Source organism: Geospiza fortis, unplaced genomic scaffold (assembly GCF_000277835.1).
Source record: "Geospiza fortis unplaced genomic scaffold, GeoFor_1.0 scaffold638, whole genome shotgun sequence".
Classification (NCBI taxonomy): domain Eukaryota; kingdom Metazoa; phylum Chordata; class Aves; order Passeriformes; family Thraupidae; genus Geospiza; species Geospiza fortis.
The window spans coordinates 572,356-592,978 of NW_005054557.1; the positions used below are offsets into that span (position 1 = coordinate 572,356).

A 20,623-nucleotide genomic window follows, 5' to 3' on the forward strand; every position below is an offset into this window, starting at 1 on the left:
GAGCTGAAAAGCTAAAAACACTACATCAGAAACAGAAGCTATTCATCCCTTGACAAGCTGTGTCCATCTATGAAGAAAAATAGAGGTTTCATGTGCTGAAAAGTGCATGAGACTGAACTCTGCACTAAGATGGCTCATTTTCCTCTTTGCACCATCTCCTGGTGTGTTCTGGATTCATGGCTGGTGTGAGGATTATCATTTCAATCTCTTCATTTTATGACTACCACTTTTTTAAATCCTCATCTGGGAGGCTGCACACAACTTCATCTCTGCTCAAAAGCACAGCCCTTGCCTGCTGCCACCCAGAGCAGCAGAGTGAGGCAGTGGTGATGAAAAGCAGTGGGGACTCAGTGGGGACCAGCCCAGCCCTGTGCAGCTGCCATGCTCAGCCAGGTTGCTGCTGACAGGGCTCTGAAAGAGCTGCCTGGAGCTGGGACTAGAAGGCAGTCCAGTTGTCTGATAAAGCAAGTGGATGTGCTGCATGTTCCTGTAATCTGTGATGCTGGATTCCCCATCTTTCATGATTCAATCAATTTTTTGTTGCAGAGAAAAGCAGGTGGAGAACAGGAGGGAAGAGCCTTGATAAAAAAGCTCTTTCATTCTTCCCTTCTTTGGACAGTCTGGTTTGAGTTTTTTTATCTTGACTGTAGGAAAGGATAGAATAACCTGCTTTGGGACTTGTGTAAACATTATGAGCAAAAAGGTTTTGTTTGCTCTTTCCTTCATGATTGAAAGCTACAAGCCATAAAAATCAGCTGTCCATTTTAGAAATGCTCTCAACAGTACATTTTAGATACAGCTGTACCTAACAGTTGTCACTGTTCAGAAAAACAGGCACCAGCAACAACCTGGCCAAAGTGTACAAGAGTAACACTAAGCAGCAAATAAAATACTGCTGATTGACCCACACCACCCTTTTCCTTCCCTCTTTTCTTCTTTGTTCCACCTGGAGCTGGGCTCATTCCTGTTCCCTCCCTGGTAGCACTGAGAATCCCTTCCTCCCTAGAGATGCCCAGTTCCTCTCCTGTTGAGATCTCTGAGACTCTAGATTTTGTACTAAAAGTCACCAGTGACTTCTAGCTGTCACTGTGGTCTCTTTCCCAGCTAGTGGGACACTGACCTTCTTCATGCACAGCGTGTTTGCTTGACTATGGATGCTGCAGCCTCTGTTTCTGCCCCCATGTAAAAATTACAAGAGGGCATTAGATACAGAATTAGAATTATTCCAGAATAATTCCACTGACAGAATATTTCTGGAGCATCACTTAGATCCCAGAACATTTGCTATTTAACTAAAGCAAGTTTTCCTGGAGTTAGTTTGTGCAGATGTAAACCTTTCCTCTATCCTTGAACAGTTATTGCACAAGTGCTTTTTCTCAGTAACCGTTCTTTCAGTCACCCCACACCATCATGAAATAGAAAAAAAAAAAAAGAATAAAATTGACCACATGAGGGAACTGTGGTCAGACTATTCCTAGGGGAGGTTGGATTAATGAAAAGGCCCTGCTCCAGCTTCTTTTTGCTTTGCTGCTCTTTGGAGAAAACTTCCAAATCAGAAAGTGTTTTATGGATGGCTTTCACTGCCTTGCTGCCAAGCTTGTAACTGATTCTACCACCTCATTAGCTAATCCATTCCCAAATTAAATATGGACTGCATTCAACAGGCACATATACAGGAAGGGGTAAAGTAGATGAGTGTAATGGAAGTGTAATTGGTTTTAATGTGATGTAATGTCAGTAAATGCTCTGCATTAATTAGTGTCCCAGGGCAATCTGTCTGGTCTCCAACCTAACTGCTCACAGATGATGGAGCTTGGGGAGAAATATATACAGAAAAAGCTTTTATGTTATTCCTCTGGTATAAATGACAAATCAAATGACATTGGGTTGGAAAAATGACACTGAATAAAGCAAAATGCCTAGAATGATAGTCTAGGGCTTTTCTACATAGTCCATAAGGTAGATTTGCCCTCACTTGCCTAAGGTTTTATCAGCTCAAAACAATGACTTGCAGCCCTGTTTTTCCCCCAACACACTCTCTCAATCTTCACTTGATCCTTCAGTAAAGATGGCAAGGGCTATAACTGTGACAGATGCAAAAATGGGATGTAGGTCACCACATCACCTGATAGCAAAGACAGCAGGAAATTCCTGAGGGTGGCCAAGCAGAAGAGCTCAGCCACAGGTGCTGCCAGATTAGGGAGGACCAGAAAGGATAAAAGCAACCATGAAGTTGTCCCAGCTAAAAGTTTACCCTGCAAAGCACTGCACCATGTGGCAGGACCCTTTGGAAAATCAAAATAAAGGTCTGGTGCCTGCACAACAGCCACAGTCTGTCTGGCACCAAAACATCTTCTCTAGTAAATGATCTTTTCTAGCCTTTTTCTTCTGTGGAGGAGAAGATGGCTGTGCTGGGAGAGCCAGTCAGCCCTTGGGATTACTGCTGGATGCCTGGGAAATCACAGCAGAATGTCCTGGTGTCACTGTGTTTGCAAAAGGGACCATCTCCAACAGCAGAGACAGCTAAAAGCTGGAAATGTGTTCTCACAACTACAGCAGTGAGAGGGGATAAATTCATGGAGTTCACTCTGCCTTGAAAATTGCATGACAATGTAAAGAAAGAGAATAATTTAAAAAAAATCAGTAATGATATATTCAAGATGGAAATAAGTGAAGACCAAATCATTTCATTATAAGCTAATGATGTGTCTTTTGGTCGAGTTCACTTGCATCATTGGCCAACTGTGTATATTTTTAACCATAACTGAAGAGAAAAGCTTCAAGTTATTGCAAGTCCCCTGGATTGCCTGGATTTTTCATTTTTCTAGAAAGCTTTTGTTCTCTTCAGCAATGTATGGACACAGTAGTACAATTTTATGGTCTGCTCATGGGGTCACAGCACACACCAAGCCATCAGCAATGGCGGGTTTGCATTCAGAGTACACACCAGCACCTTACCAACAAGTTCAAATTGCAACTGCACTACAGGAAAAAAAATAGATAAGCACATTCCCTTGTCAGAAAGACATCCTTCCCATTTATGTTTCAGAGTATGAAAAATAATTATCTGTGCAGGAGTGTTCACCTGTTACTGAAATTTCACAGCTTCAAATAAAGAATTTTGTAACTGTTGAAAATGATGGCATGATGGTTCAATTCCTCTGATTCTCAGGCTTCCATGTAGCTCAGTGGAAATTTAGCCAAAAGCAAAAAGACATGGAGTCTCAGATAAAACCAAAAACTCATTAAATCAACTGTAAAATGTTTTCCACTAATAGTAATTCAGAATTTAAGTGGGCTCCCTCTGAATGCACAGATGCCCTTTTTCTGTTAGCTCTCTGGAAAGAACCCAGCAGTGTGGTTTGCTGACAAAAAATGTCAGAATAAATAGCTCATCTATGTCAATTTTTGAATCTGAAAATGTTATAATTTCTGCCAGCAAGGCAATTCTAATAGTTTCACAGACTCACTTAGGGACAGAGGCTTAGTTCATGCCATACTGCCAGTGCACAGCTGAAAAGCCACCAAGAAGTCACACGACAAATCCCTGCAGGAAAATGCTTGCAATTAATTTCCAGTAATGAAAGCACCCATGTAGAACATCATGTAGGAACTGTCCAGGAACAACAGACTTACAGAAGAATGGGACCAAAGGAAAAAAAAAAGTGAGAATTATTTGCTCATTTAAAAAATATTAGTGAGTATAGGATAAATATGACAGCTTAAAAGCATTAATATAGGACTGGTTCATGACATTTCAGTCTTTGCTCAATTCTGTGACAGGGTTCCAGAGTAGAGGAGGGAAGAAGACATGAAAGGATGGCAGCAGCCCTCACCTCTTGTATTTGCTGGGACCCCATGGCTGGAGGAAGGAATGATGAATCTGACTCCATGTTCTCAGAAGGCTAATTTATTATTTTATGATACAATATTATATTAAAGAATGCTATACTAAACTATACTAAAGAATACAGAAAGGATACTTGCAGAGGGCTAAAAAGATATTAATGAAAACTCGTGACTCTTTTCCAGAGCCCTGACACAGCTGTGCCCCAATTGTCCAATGAGTGATAACTACTTATACCAGAATCCAATGAAACAATCACCTGTGAGTAAACAATCTCCAAACACATTCCACACGTGAGCACAACACGGGAGAAGCAAATGAGATAAGAATTTGTTTTCCTTTTTCTCTGAGGCTTCTCAGCTTCCCAGGAGAAAAATCCTGGGAGAAGGGATTTTCCCAGAAAATGTGAATGCCACACTCACCTTCATGGTGTGTAGCAGCTCCCTGGAGTGCCTCTGAGTGCTGAGTCCCTCGGGGCTCTCTGCTCTCTTTGCTCTCTCCTTGAGCTCTGTTCCACTGTGCTCACTGACACCAGATTGCTGGCAGGGAAACAGAAGGAAATGTTGTTTAATAGGAGTTGCAGTATGAGTACTATTACAGTTAAACACTGGAAACATTACAGAAAACAGGAGGGCAAACAACCAGGTAGGTGGTGAACTCCAGCAAGCTCTGTGTGCTGCATCTCCATGGCCAGAAAGTTTTGTGGTCTCATCCCTTTCTCTTTTTCTGGTTGTTGTTCCACAACACTTTAGGTTTATCTGCTGGTTTTTGCCTTGTTTTGCCTGGTATTGTGAGGCAGTTTTAGAGGTCAAGCACCATCCCAGCCTTATGAGTTGTCAATACAGACAGGAACCAGTGGCATCAGGGAAAAGAACAAATTCAGGGCAAGGAAAGCAACCTCTGAACTCCTAATTAATTTGTACTGCCAACTTAACAGCTACCTCTTCCAGGTTTCTTAACTTACAGACAACAGCTCTGTATTTATCAGTCCAGAAAGTTTTGGGGTACTTTTCCTATTAATTTGTCCAATCATTATTTGAACCTGTTTAGATTTTTAACTACGATGGCAACCTGAATAGAAACAGTTCCACAACTTAAGCATACACTGGAGTTTTAACAGACAACCCACAGAATTCACATATAAGCCATGTAAAAATATATTTAGATATAGGCTATATGTTGAAATCCATGTATGTATATTAAAAAAAGTATGACTGGCATAAACATAGCGTAAAACAGTTGTCTCCAATGCATTCTCTACCTGGGACAGATAGAAAATGAACTTTGCAGGGCATCATTAACACAAAGAGTGGATAAGGGAATAAAGCAGGCTGAGAGCATCAACTGTGTTTCTCTTCACCATCCCACCTCATTTCTTTACAGCCCACTCTTGGGGGGAAGTGGAGATAAAAGCTGCTCCAAATGATGCTCGTAAACATGATGCCTCTTGCAGAGCATCCTGCCCTGGGATGCTGCAGTTGGGTAAAGGATATTCAGGATTAGGCCAAACCCAAGCATTTCCCAGAGGGCCAAGAGGGAAGATATCCATCTGAAGCAGGGCTCGGGGCTCTTCCAGACCAGCTCTTTTAAAAAGCAGCTAGTGCTAACTCTTCCTTCACTGTGTTTGCTTTCAGTTGCATAGAAAAGAAGTCGAGATTTCTTTCTAAATATTTCCAACATTCAAGCAATTAAAAAAGGAGTATGGAAGGTTCTAATTAAAAGAATTCACACACAGAAAGCTAATGCATGGAGAAAAGCCTTTAGCTCTATCCCATGACTGTTAAATATGTGTTTTGGAGCCAGCCCTTCTAATGAGGTGAAGATTAGAAAGCAAGTAGCTTGAAAAGGCATAATGTGCTCTGACAGAGAGCAGAGAGCCCAGGCAGAGGTCTCTCACCACAGAGGTGAGCTCAAGTCCCTAAGCTCTTGGCAAGATATGAGCATGGCATGTTGACATCTCACTGAGTGTTTGCAGTGATGAATGATGCTAAGCAAGAGAGTTTATTTCAGCCTCTCATTCCAAGCCAAAAGGTACCTGCAATCCATTCTCCTGCCCTTTGGAACCTCTTGATGCAGAGCTGTTGACTGCTTTGAGCCACAGTCTGCCTGACTTTGTGAGCGCTGTTTTGCAAGCCTACCTGGCAGACTAGGGGAAGAAAACTTCTCTTTTCCTGGCAAGAGGCCAGGGTGTGCACTGCAAGCACTAGATACACGTAGGAAGAAAACTTATCCTGTCATCTCTCCAACTTGCCAGGCAAAACCTCCTCCAAACTGTAAACAAAGCTTAAAAGTTCAGTTTACTTGTGGCTCGTATTCTTTGCACACTTCACTGTGAACCTGCTGCCTTTCTTATCCTGTATTTATTCATAATTTCTCATTTTGTCCTTTCCTCATATAGTTCAAGCTGATTTTCTGGTGTAGAGAGTGGCTATCCCTTTTGGTCTCTGGGGTGGAATGACTGAAAATGACCAATCACATCCATGAATTGTCCAACTCTGTTCCCACAGCATGGCTGTGGTTCAATGCCAAAGACTTTCTTGTGAATAGAAAGTTGGGACTTGTAGGAATGTCGGTTTAGTAGCTCCTAAATTACAAGCTGGTTGGCAATACAAAAAATCAGATTCTTACACACACAGTTGTTTTTTTCCCCCATGGATATGTACAAAGTGTCTCTGCATGTCTAAAGGCAGCTTCTTTTAGTTTAGAATCATTCCCACTTGACCTATCACTATCTGCCTGCATAAAAAGTCACCCTCTCTCTTTTTTATAAACCTACTGGGAGTATTAAAAGCACGAGGCAAATTCAGCACCCCAAGCCTTCTGCTCCAACTCATGGATGTGGCATTTCCAGATTAAACGGTTGGATTTGGTGATATAAAAGGTCTTTTCTAGCCTCAATGATTCTCTGGTTCTCTGTGCCTAATTCTGTTTTTCCAAGGCTCTCTGACACTGGCTGACCCTCTGGATCAATAGCACGGCCAGCCAGCTGCAGCCCCTGACTGCTCTCTCTGGCGTTCACACCTCCCAGCTGGCACTGGCACAGAGAGCTAAATATGTGATTTTGTGCTGGCAGAGGCTCCCACACGCCAGGCACTTGGCTGAGGGCTCCTGTCAGTGCAGCTGCTGATATGGGAGCAGGGGGAAGAGCATCGGGCTGGCGACAGCTCACCCGCCTCAAACAGAGAGCAAGTGAGGAACTGAGCTGTGCAGAAGAGGGGCCTGTGGGTGCCAGGATAATTGTGCTTAAGTTTATGTAGCTCCTTGCAACTGAAGAATTTAAAAGGTGTCCAGATGAGGTTTTGACAGAGAAAAGTAGTTCAGGTGCTAGTTTGAGGTCTTAGGAGATGTTGATCCCTTGTGGGACAAAGCCCTAAATCTGTCAGCGGGAAAAGCCAGATAAGGAGTGGTCCTGCAGAGCTATTCCCAAACCATCCCCATTCTCACTCCATGGCCCCTTCCTGTGCTCATTTGTTTCCATGAATTCCTGGCCTGCTCTTGAGAAATGTGGCTTTGCCCCGGTTCCCAGCAGGGCCATGAAAGGGAGCAGGGTATCCATGTCCAGCCGCACATTCATCGGGACAGGAGCTGCCCTGGCACCTGCTGCGTGCCACAGAGTGCCTGCAGCTCACCGGGGACACGGCTCTCCCTCCCTCAGCTGGGCCAAGGGGAACAAAAGCAGGGACTTTGTCTCCCCTCTCCTCCATACCAACACCAAGAAGGAGGCAGTGAGCTCTCCACTGTCACCTCTGTCCCACTCTCTGGTCCCTCTCTGCTGTGCTGTGAGGGCAGTCCTTCCATCTGGCAGTGGGACTTCAGATAAATTCACTCACTGCTGTAATGCACACCTGTAATCCACTTGTCTTACATATATTTGGGTCCCTGTATTCAGAGCTATTAAGACACTTTAGTTTTTAAATTCCTAAACACTTTCGAAGTGTTGCCTTCCAGTTTAGCATCTTGCAACCCTATTGGAAGGGCAAACTACCAAGCAAAACTCCAGTCAGCCTCATACACTTCATTTCCCTAAGCTCCCTCAGCATCTAGCAAGGAAAGAGGCCCTTTGTGACATCTTTCAGATTTGCTAAACTAGCCCTCTAGTGTGAATCACCTTCTGAATGGACTTGTCATGCTCCATTGACTACAGAGGGAGCTTAAGGACAGCCTCTGAGATTAACCTCTGACCCCACACACCGGGGTGGTGGGTGCTGAGCGCTGCCAAACTGCATGAAAGCCTCTGAATCAAAGGTGTTAACTGAGAGTGTATCACTAAACTGCAGCATAAATCACAATAGTGGCTGTTACATCGTTGTTGTAATTGCTGCTAACAACAACAGCAAGCATATTTCTGGATTTTAGACTCTTTTTCATCTCCCTTGATGAAGTCTCTAGAGACCTGTAGCATAAATGTTACAAAGTAGGAAGGTGGTTGCCTTTTCCAGTGCCTTTTTCTTACTCTGTTGTACCAGTTTATTGTGACCCTTATGTGAAAGGTTGCAGGGCACCCTGCACTGAAAGAAAATTGACTGGTCTTTTTCCTTTGCATGTGAACAGATAGAGCAGTAGCTTATTTAGGGAGCTTTCCTGATAAGACAGCAAGCAGCAATTGTGATAACCCAGGCCCAGTTCAAATTCAGCTGCTTACAAAACAGTGTTTATCAGAGGGAGTGCATGCTTTGTCTCTGAGACACTCAGTTATACAGGGGGTGTGATGGACCCCTGTCAGCAAAGGAGGACAGCAGCAAAGAGAACAAACGTGGCACTTCATTCCCAGCTAAGGATAAATGGAGACCTGCTCTTGCCACCTCTTTTGGCACTGGGAAGTGTCCTGTTGAGTCAGTAGGACTACGTGCACAGCACTCTTGTAAATTGTTACAGGACTGAGATATTACATATTTTAGGATCTTTGCATATTATATCATGAGTCTCAACACATTTTTCCATGCTGAAAATGGGCCAGTTCACATTTGGAATATATCCAAAATCAGGTCCTGAATTCAACATAAATCCTTTTTAGTATATGTTGTCAGATACACTAAATAGATGTGTGTATATATATATTTATATATTACCTATATATTTTTATATGTCAGATATACTTGGCTTACCTTGCAGCCAGTTCCAGCAACCACCCAGGCAAACCTATATTTGGGACAGGTTTCTTCAGCGCCCCAGTCTGTGTCCTTTCTTGTGTCTTTTTCTAACACATGCACCCAGTTTTCTGTTGTGTTGATTTTTACACCAGGGATTCTATTCCCGCTTTTCAAAACCACTTCTCTCCAGAATTTCTTCCCATATCTTCTAGCCCCACAGAAGTTTTAAGACTATTTACAACAGTGTCTCCATGTAATTGCAGACATCATGGACACGTTTCTTCTCAGGTAATCACTTCAACCCTGAATTCCAGGTCAGCACTGTGAGTCCTAAGCCCAAGGAAAAAGTGGAGGAAAGGAAGAAAGCAAACAAGTAAGAAAGAAATGAAAAGAAAGAAAGGGGAAAACAACACAAGGGATAATGTTGCCTTGTTTTACATCTCTTTCACTACTACCTCCACCATAAATGCTTTGAGGAGGAATTGGAAGCTGGTTCACCCTTCCAGCTGGAGATTCCTACTGCATCAAGCACATCCCTAGGCAGCCACTTCATGCTACTGAGCCCCACTGTGCACCCTGGAGCAGCACCCACTGCACTTGGCCAAGGTTGAACATCTTAGATCCCATGAGCATCTCTAGTGAATTGTAATGAGTCATAAAAATTTTAAAAATCAATGGAATAAAAAAGCTTTCAGCCAGAAAGCCCCCACATAATTATACAGGTGCAGAGCGCTTTTATTAGGAATAGTAGGATTTTAAAATTGTATATCAGGGGAAAAAAATCTGTATCTCAAAATGCAAGGGTATTCAAGGTAATTATCATTATTGAAAGATCTTTACTTCTCCTGCATTCCCAACATAAAACACTTTTCTCTTGCTCTGCCTCCAGAAATTCCAGTAGTAAACATCAGTAATTAAAAACTCTTAAATAGCTGTTGATTAATTGAAAACAATATTTTTAAGACAGATTTTTTTGGTGTGTTTTGGTCTTGCAAGGCTGTATGTACTGAACAGAACAAAAAAAAAAATTGTTACTGACCTTTTCAGATCCAAGATCTCATCTTTTGCTCCTGTGGTAGAAATGGTGTAAAGCAGCAAATGAAAAGTGTTAACTAAGAAAGATACTAAATAAACACAAACAAAAAACATTCTTTGCCAATGGAGACAATAATTTCAGTGATGATTGTGTGGCAACAAAGCCTTCTGTAACTCAGGATATCCAGTAAGGATGGAGATATTTTTCTGTAAAAGATATTCTCTGTGTGTATGCATATTTGTATTTAATGTCAAATCTCATTTGACTACAAATGTAATAATCTTTCTTCAGAAATGCTCCCAGTGAAGATTTTATAACAGAATTGTGTTTTACTACAAGATTACAGGGTTATTTTCTTCCTTTTGGGTTTCACTGGAGACAATTAATACCAGCTAACTAAGAAAAACAGAGAGAATCTCATGTAGGCAAATTCCCATATCACCATAAAAGATAACAATGGACAAAAACCTGGATTACTACTTTGTGAGAAGGTTTCATCCTGAACTTGAGGAGTTCATTTTGCAAATTCTCTGTTCTCAGTGAAAATCAGGTGCTGCTGCATCATCTACAAGGCAAGGGATGAAGTGAGTGTGTCTCTGCGTCTGTGTGAGGGCAACTATCACACATTTGAGTTTTAATTACAAGTCCATTCTGTGCAAGGGCAGAGGGATGACGAAGTGCAAAAAGGTTTTGAACTGCAGCTGTGGTAGTGCACCAGATTAGCTCTGGGGTCTTAAAGGCCCCAAAGAGGCTTTGTGCTGCTAGCAGATATCTGCCTGCAGACATCTCACCCCACTCACCGCTGGTGGTCCTCCCTCCATCCAGACCCACCTAATGAACCACCATTCCCAAAAGCTTGGAGCACGAAGTGGTAGTAGAACTTGGGCCTCTTCTGCATGAAGTCCTCTCTATTCATCCACTCCATACATAACAAACCAAAAAGGTCCTAAGACCCTGCTCCAGGAAAGCAACCCAACCAAAAAGAATGGGTGTAAAAGCTCTGTTCCATGTTCACAGCTCAGTCAGTATCTGAGCACAGAGGTGGGAAGGACATGAGAAATCCAGAACTGTGTCTCCAGCACGATGGAGCTTAGGGAAGCTAACCATGACTTGACACACTCCTCAAGCAGCTAACATTTCCTGACAGGATCAGATACTTCACATGGAAGTACAAGACCATCTTAAAACTCTCTCACTACCCTCTAAGCTAAAAATATGCCAAGCAGCATATTATAAAGGAATTCACATTTTTCTTTTGTAATTAAACAATAGCGAGTACTTGGTCTCCTTTCCAAGGATAGGATTTAGGTTTCTGAGTCCATTAGTGCTTTGAAGAATGTACTGTCAGTTTTTATACCTTACAATACTTAATTTTCTTCCAAACAATTTTAGAAGCCTATATCAATCTCCTTGTCTTGTAAAAAATGGGAAGCATCTCCCTCTTTTGGCAGTGACTGATGGAATAGTTTTCATGGAGTAATTAATTAATTATTCTAAGGTTTTAACTAATAGTTGGACACAGAAAAAAACACCCAGAGAAATTGGAATGTGGCTTCTTTGTTCTACTCTTGAGTCTTAATCACCTCTCAACAAACACACACCCACACCCACACATATTAAAGTGACTATTAAAGTAAAACAGCTGAGCATGACAGATCTAGGAATGAGGGTTTACCGCTGCTTACCTGATAGTGTAATTTTTTAAAAAATCAAACTCTTCATCTGTAATCCATCATTGTGTCACTATCAAACAGGTTGAAATAACTGTATACTGAAACAAGCTGCTTAAAAAAACTGAAAAGTGCCAGGAAATTGGGACAGACAGGCTTTAGTGAGCACAAACCAAAGAAATGTTTCCTGCTAGATTCACTGTCTGGTATACCTCTCTTTACAGACTAAAACTTTTTCTGAATTTACAGATCTGTTTGTGTGACAAGCCACACCTACAGCCAAGAAAATCTAATAAAGATACACCATTAAATATTTAGAAATATTTTAAGAAACTCCAGAAACAGTTTCCACAACCAAATGAGAACACCATGTGTCTGTGTATTAGTTTATTTAATTCTTTATCGCCACTAAGAGCAAGTAAATTACGCTGATACAATTGGTAAACATATACATTCACTAGAGCCCCCCAAAATCCCATAGAGCTAAGGGAAACATCAAGGGATGTTACAGGATTAATGCTTTCGTTCTACAATATGGATATATGGCTTTCATACAAGTTTTAAAAAATTGAAAAGGTAACACACTGCTAGCTTACAAAATCAATATACAAACTGGAAAAAGAAAGGAAAAGGAACAGGAAAAGAAAGTATCACATACGAAGATATCATATAGCACTGGTTTAATAGATATATACAGAATTAGAAATCCATTGAACATGATATTCAGGCTTTGTTATTTTGACTTTCATTTCTCCTTTCGGTTTATCACTCAAACGACAAGAATTAATATGATTTCTCTCTTACTTTTATTTTTCCATCTTATTTTACCCATTTTCCTCACTTTTTATTGGCAGAGAAAAAGACTTTTCCTGTCTGTGTTTATATGTTCACACTTAACTGAAGCAGTTCATCCACTTTGAACAAAGCCCTTGTGTGTACTTGGTGTGACAGAAGAGAACATCACTGTGACATTAAGTCCTTTTGGCCATTACATTGGCATGTGTTTTGCATTTCCCTTGGACACAGCTATGCTTAAACTGAAGTGCTGGCAAGTGGGAAGAAATCTAGCTCTTCATCCCACTTGTGTATCCTCACTTAAACAACAGCACAGGACAAAAAGCTCTTTCAATTCAACCACAGCCTGAAAACGTGGTAGCACTGGTTGTGGTTCACATTTAGAGTTATGCATGCACCTTTCTAGAGTTTTCCCCCATGTATGAATGTATATATAGTGTGTGTATATATATGCAATATGCATGTGTGTGTACTTAGAGAGCTGCTGTGTCTGATGCTGACACCTGCATTAAGGTGAATTCTAGCTCCAAGCTGCAGCCTGTCTCTGCTTCAGGCCACCTCAGCAACCACAACACACTCTGGACTATCACAACCATTTCCTCCAGCTGTAAAAGTCTAGATGAACTACATGATTGTAATATGGGGAGTGCAATGAATGATCTAATAAGAAAAGTTAAATAATGTCTTCTTGTCAGATAGAATAGAGCGAGGGAGTTCAAACAGCAAAATTAATTGAATGAAACTCGCTGTAGGTAAAGCAGCCCTGCAGAGGCTACCCATTTTCCTAGGTTTCCATCACTGAATTCAGGGTTAAAGGTTTTGTACAGTCTTTAACTTTCAATGCAACGGGAACAGTTGTGTGCCTCTGTTTTTAACTCACTGATAAATCCAAATCCACTCTCTGGACATGTTTCCAGTTTTGTTGGAGGGTGGGTTTTTTTTGGTGTTTTTCTTTTGTTTTTGTTTTTGTTATGGGTTTTTTAAGAAAGGAGTAAAATCTGTAGGTACAGCTTTTACATATAAAACTCACCCAAAGCCCAAGTGGTTTAAAGGCTAGGAGATACTTACAGAGTTCTTTAGCCATCTGGGACTCCAAGACACCAAATTTAAATAGCAAACTGCAGAAAGGGCTAAAGGCTTGTACAACCCCACCAATGAGATGATAGTAGCTGAATATAGCCAAATTCTCATGCTTTCCCAGATTCTTGCTCAGTTCAGAGTGATGAGGCCACAAGACAGACAGCCATTTGTGAAGAGTGGCAGAAAGAGGCCATTAGGAAAATGATTTGATTTTAGCATTGTTGTTTTGGTCCAAAAGCAAAGTTTGATGCTGCTATGATTGAGACTACCTACATCTTCTCCAAATGCAAACACCCATGGGTGGATGATGCTCTCTCCATGCTCTACACCTGCTTAGGCAAGTCTTTCACTATCCCTGAAACTCTATGAACCACAATAATTTGATGATAAAAGAGGACAGTGGTAAAGGATACAGCTGCTTGCCACTATTTATCCAGTTAAGGTAGTTTTCTGTTTTCTCTGGTTTTTTGTTTGAAGACAGACACTCCTGCATCAATGTCTCTAATTTTTGAGATGATCATTTGATAATTTCTGCCCTCTGGGAAGCCATGACAAGGTCAAGTTATGAGCAAAGTTTTACCAGCAATCCATCCTCCCAGCAAATCCAGGGACTCTCTTTGCTCATTATTATACTTCCTTGTTCATTGTCATACAGTGATTAAAAAGTAGCTACTGTGTCTTAATTTCAGAAGGACACAGTTGGAGGAAATTTGTGGTATGGGCTTCCTGAGGCTGTTCTGCAACAATCCAGGAAGAAATGGAGAATATAGTCTCAAGGATGAGGAAAGATCATCAACATCCACAGAAGTTTAACTGAGAAGTAGAGTGCCTTAGCAGAATTGACAGAATAAATGCCATCAAAATTATGGGTAAGTGTGGGAAGGCAGGCAACAGGTACAATCTGTCTCTGCAAAGGAGAGAACTCAGTCTCAACTTCAGAGAAGTGCTGTCCTAGAGAATTAAAACTGACTGAATACAAGACACCTACCCCCACTGACATACTGTTTCTCCTCAGGAGGATTTGGGAGACATTTTTCATGTGGAGACAGGAAATCCCATTGCTGTGGGATATCAAAAAGGTGTCCACCTCACCAATATATTGCTTTAGAAAAGTGGTGAGTTTAAATTGTTAGTGTTGCTGCAGTTCCTAGACTTGAGAGAAAATTAGGTTGTTGTCCCACCCTCAGCATTGACATTAGCCTGTGTACTATTGTCTCCTTTTGACTTTGTTTCCACTTGAACTCTTTCTTTTGAGGCTGAAGTGGGACTTCTCTGTAATGCTTTACATTTGATTTGTTTTCATTAAGGCACAAATCAGGGAAAGCATAAAAACAAATGTGCCAACCTGTAGTTCTGCCTTTTGCATATAAGGAAGAGGCAATAGAAATTTGTATAAAATGCTCCTGATTTCCTATCTTTCTCTTCTTAACTGACTCTCCAAAGCTGCCTGTTTATACATTTTGTAATTGTTATTCTTTCATTTCTTCTAACTTTTCTCCTTTGAAAAGCAGTTCAGCCCAGAATGTCATTATGGAATTAGAAGATGAAAATCAGTAAATTACAATTTAGTATCTACCTGCATGTACAACAAACATTTTCCCTTCCTGGAGCCTTGCCCAGAAATTTTGCTGCACTTAACAGACTGTTAAATAGGCCAGGCTGACCTGGGCATTTCTGTCAGAAGACATGTCTAGTCCAGAAAATGTCCCAATCCTCAAATACTGTTTTAAATCAAGATATAGACAGGCCTAACTGAAAGCAGCATTGCCTCAGCTTAGTTAGAGAAAGAGAAGGGAGATATACCCAAATATACCCAAATATATTCAGGTTTAAACTCACTGGAATCCAGAATCTGGATGCCAATTCATCCGTAGCTGATGTTCAGCAACTCACCCATCTCTTTTGGATGGATTTGAGCATTCAGAAAAAGGCTGTCATTTGGGGTTTTTTATCATCTCCCCATACTCCATTACAGCTGTAGCAAATGAAGATGTAAACCACTCCTCGAGAGGGACATTTATGAAACAAATTTCTGTCCGTTAAACTAGGTAAGCAACACATCTATGCTAAGTCATTTTTCATTGTAATAGGATAGCACCAAGAGGGTAAACATGTTTTTCATCTGAAGTAGCTGCTCCCACAGCACTGTCGGACCAGCCTGCCCTCCCAAAGCAGGGAGGGTAGAAGATTAGAAAGCAAATACAGAGAAGTTTCAGAATGACTGAAGTAGAAACTGATCAGGATGAGTGGGAAGAGGTTTTGTTCAGAATCTTTCCTTTTGCTTTCTCGATAATGTCACTAGTGAAACAAGGGCTCCTTTTAGGTACTGGGAGCCTCCTTTTAGAGCTGACCTGACTGACCAATCTTCCTCTATGTTCTGCCATAAATTACTTTATCACCTCCTGCATAGCTAGACTTGCCACTGCATGTTTTCTTCTGGCTTATTGGAAATTTTCTTCATTCTGAGTTTATGAAGTATTACTCTAATTGCTGTCAACAATAAGATGCCAATATTGATCTGAACATATTGGATGAGTCGCACATAAGAAATGTTCTCCTATTTCACACCCTTTGCTGAATTTTCATCCGGTCCTAACATGATATTTTTTGTTTTGTTTCTTGGTTTTCTGTAAACTCTCTCCATGAAGGCCCTATGCCACCACAGGAACCTGACTGGCTTCCTTCAAAATCTATTAGGAATGTTCCTTTAACAAGCCAGATGGGCAGTTAAACAGAGGGACCATGAGGTGTCAGAGGAAACATGGGGGAATTTATTTTCTTTATACTCACGGATGTGGAAATAAGAAGTCACATCTAAGTTTTGCTAAACGACAATCAAAGCATTGGTCTCAACATCATTCCCAATTCCTGCCAGCTCCCTATGAAACATGGACTAGATTAACCAGTGTGAGACAATGGTGCAACAGTGTTGGCACTCAAAGTTGAGCCACTTCAAGTGAACTGATGCAGCAGGTAGACAGACAAACCTTTGGTGAGTGAAAAAAAGTTTCCTTCTCCCTTTGCTTTCAACCAGACCTACCAAACCATTAGTTTAAGTCTGAGGCACAAGCACAGGTAGACCTGATTAGACCATGAATAAACCAAATAGCACCCAGAACCACCTAGATATGAGCCTTTATGATTTTAGATTTGGTCATTGCACCTCCACCATGTGTGGGGGACATTTTTAACTATCCCACAGACTCAGGTATGTCAAACAGCATGGTCAAAATAACGAGGACATCAACACAGACTGCAAAACACACCCAAGGAGTCTGGGAAAGAATTGTGAGGCTAGTCTACCTTAAGCTATGTGCAGCCCTGGCTAGGAGGCTTCAGGAGTGATTGGGAACAGAAGGAGTTGCCTCGCTGTGAGTCCAGATCAGCCACGCCCTCCGTGTGAGAAAAAAGAGGGCAAGCCCTACAATTGTTACAATTCTTTCTCATAATAAAGGGGAGTGATGTTAGTATGGAAAGAAAAAGACTCTCTGCTTGTCTACAAGCTAATCCCAAGAGAGAAATGTGATTTACTCAGGTGAACACAGCCTGCTGCAGCTTCACTGAAGTCAGTGGGTACCACGCAGGAGTACAGGGGAGACTGTTCCTCTTGACCAGCCTGCAGCCCACCCAAATGGCAAAGCTTATTTCTTGCTGCTGAGTTTTAAGATTTAGAATTCTGAAGCAATGATTTTGAACTTAACCTGGGCACTGAAATCCCTTATGTTTCCTCTAAAAAATTTGATCTGCTTGTTGTCAGCTCGTTAAACAACCCTTTACTTTGAGACAGACCAGCCATTTGTCAGATCTTTTTTCTACTTTGTGACTTCCCTCAGGATTCAGAATCATTTAGATTAGGTAAAACTGAACAAACTAAAAAACAGCTGGTTGTAATTTTTCTTTTTTTTCTCCTGCAGACTATATTAAAAAAAAAAATCACAACTAATTTTAGGTTGACTGAGCTTTTTCCAAGGTTTTTTGCATACATAAAAATGGAAGAAAGCAAAATATACTGGTTTTGTATTTCCCTTCTGTTTTACTGAAAGATAAACCCAAAGTTATTTCATTCCTACTGGTTTCAGGTCCCACAAATTGTCCCTTTTTTGGTCAAATATATGAACTATCTCTGGTGGTTTTCAAAAAGATTTCTGCTTTTATTTCCCACCAGACATACTATTTTTTAACCAGCTATAATTAAGATTAACAGGAATATTGCCACTGATACAAAAGAGAGCTGAGTTAGGCAGAACCACAACAATTTCAACTAGATCTTTTATGAAAATTATTTTCCCCCTTCTGTCAAAATTAACAAATAAAATACAGCATTTTTCAGCTTTGATAGGTGAAATGGAGGACACCATCCACCAACACTGATATGCTGAAAAGTGGAAAGTTTTGTCATCATTCCACTTTGAAAAATCATTGCTAGAAAATCATTAAAAATTAGGACTCTTTTATGACCAGTTCTTGAAAGATTTTAGATTTACTGCCAACATTCAAAATATGGTTAAGGAAAGGAGTGTTACTGGTTTTTACCTGTAGATGGTGACATTTTGGAATGAACATTAAGCACACATCCAAGAAAATCCCATACTTGCAAATACTCAACAAAATGCCCCCATCCTTTCCTTAAACAAACAGTTTCATACAGTTATGCAGATGTAATCAGATATTAAGAAACAGGCCTCAATTTTTCAGATATAAGGTCCCAATCTTAAATATAAATGCATCCAGCCAGAGTGCTATGTTCACACAGGGTACCACTGGCTTCAGCAGAGCCCCACACAGGCTCAGGTTCTGCTTGCATGCACTAATTACCAGACTGAGACCTATGGCAAGACTTGAGAAAAAAAAATTTAAAAGCTCTACATTTTCAATATACAATAGACATAATTTTCTAAATGAGTTTGGAGTCCTTTATTACAGGCCTCTAAAAATTGTTGTTAGGGTTATACATTAAAAATACTAAAGTAATATAAAAAAAAAGGATTTTTTTTCTGTGTTTGCTTTTTCCTTCTATGGTACCATTAAGCTATAAATAATTTTAGGATAAGATGCCTAGGTATAAATGAAACTGTTAACTGATCATGTTTGCTGATGTCCTTTTCTCACACTGCCCAAGTTGACTCCATTAATCCAGCATCTTCTCTTGTTTCTTGCCTTCCTTTTTCTTCTTCTTGGATTCTGTCAAGATATAACAAAAACAATAAAAAATTAGTGTCTAGCAGGCACTGCAATAAATTTCATTTATTTCATTCATGGAAGTTTTTTTTTCTCTCCATGCACTTAGGAATTGTCTCCTCATTTTGAACAATGGGAAAAGAGAAGAAAAAGAAGAAAAATAACAGGAAAAGTCGAGGCAGTAGAGAAGATGGAGAGGGAGTTGCATGTTCAGTTCAGAACCCTCCCTATCTGACGGGCTGACCCTGTTTGGCATGCAAAGCATTGTCTCAGGAACTTGCTTGGAAAATAAGAAAACAGCAGGCATCTCCTGGAGAAACCGGGTCATGGCTCAGCGGAGAGCGGGAAGAAAGCATTGCACACACTACCCACACATATACCCTTCCCCTGCTTCCTTTCTGTCTCATTGTGAGCCTTTGGCTTTCTCTGAATGTGTGAGCAGCTCCAGAGCAGGAGGAGAAAGCTCTCTTGTTTCTCCAGCTCCTCCACTGCCAACCCTTCCCCATTCCCCTGGGACAGACACCTATGTGCACTTGGGAGGCAACGGGAGCACGGCCTGTGTGGGATTCACATTCTCTGAAGCAGCAAAAGAAGCAGAAAAACGAATAATCAAAACAATTCTTATCTCATTTGCTGCTCCTGTGTTGTGCCAAAGTAGAATGCAATATGGAGATTGTTTACCCAGGGATGGTGTTTTGTTTCCTTGGCCTGTCAGGGCCAAGCGCGTGTGCAGACTGCCGGTCAGGGGACAGTCGCCAGATCCTGTGCAGTTGGGTGCTTGTGCAGATTCAGTTTAAACATAGTCTAATATAGTATAAAATAATATAACAAAGTAATTAATTAACCTTCTGATATTATAGAATCCTCCTTGTCATTTTCTCCCCATCGTCGGGATTACCCTGCTTTTACCACAGGCCTGGGGCCCTGGGAGCATGGCCTGTCCAGCCAGCTGAGACTGATGGGATGAGCAAAGGAATAAGGAGCACCTGCTTCTCTAATTAATTTGGGGTACATAAGGGAAGGATGGGAAGGCACAAGCGAAAATTTGTGTGTTGCTCTACCACCTGCAGTAACTTTCACTGTACTCTAGCGTAGCGTGGTGTTTGACAGGTAAAGGAAATTCACAGAGGGACCTTGGAAATGAAAACAAATTAAGAGGATTAGGTACTCTTGTGTCACATGTCACCTTGTAATAGGGAAAATAAGAGCTTTCACTGGGAACATGAGTAAATCCCTGTTGATACCAGCACAAAACAGCACAACAGGTAGCACAGAGGGATGGAAACTAAGCTTCTGTGAAGCATCTCTCCTGGAACCAGAACATCAAGCAAGCAGACTCAGGTTTGCCTAAACCCAGATATCATTAACCAAACCAAGCAAAACTATCATAGAATCATAGAATATGGTGAGTTAGAAGGGATCCAGAAGGATCACTGAGTCAAACTCCTGACCCTGCACAGGACCACCCAAAAAAATCATGTCACGTTGCCTGAGAGGGCTGCCCAAGGACTCCTTGAACTCTGTCAACCTTGTTGCCATGAACACCACCTCTGGTTAAATAACAGCTATCACCTTGAATGAGAAGAAAAGCACTTGGCCCTTAAGGTGGAATTGTTATTTTTGAATATGATTCTTTTGCCTCTGACTCATTTACATAACATAGTCTACGAATCACCAGTTGTGGTAAAACCAGCTTGTTTTCATTAAAGCCAAGGCAACTACACCAACTTCTTTCAGGTATGGATAGGGCCAGGTACCTCCAGCAGAAGGCAAATTAGGCTACCACATTTCTCTGATGCTTGTTTTCCCTTTTTCCTAGTATTGCAAACCAACATTTTTTTCTTCACCTGTTATAACAAAACAAAAATTACTTCCAATAGTCCTTTAGTCAAAGCAAAATAAAATACTTGTTTAGTCATATAACCTG

The 20,623-nt window shown here is 41.0% G+C and overlaps 1 protein-coding gene across 1 annotated transcript in view; it reads right to left on the reverse strand.

Annotated features, from left to right (window-relative positions):
• Nucleotides 1-12,015: 12,015 nt before the first annotated feature.
• PTN (pleiotrophin) overlaps nucleotides 12,016-20,623 on the reverse strand; it is a 24,957-nt gene continuing 16,349 nt past the window's right edge. The window contains exon 4 of the mRNA XM_005429562.2: nucleotides 12,016-18,699. Coding sequence (XP_005429619.1) covers nucleotides 18,647-18,699 — 53 coding nt within the window. The 3' untranslated portion in view covers nucleotides 12,016-18,646. The remainder of the gene's footprint in view (nucleotides 18,700-20,623) is intronic.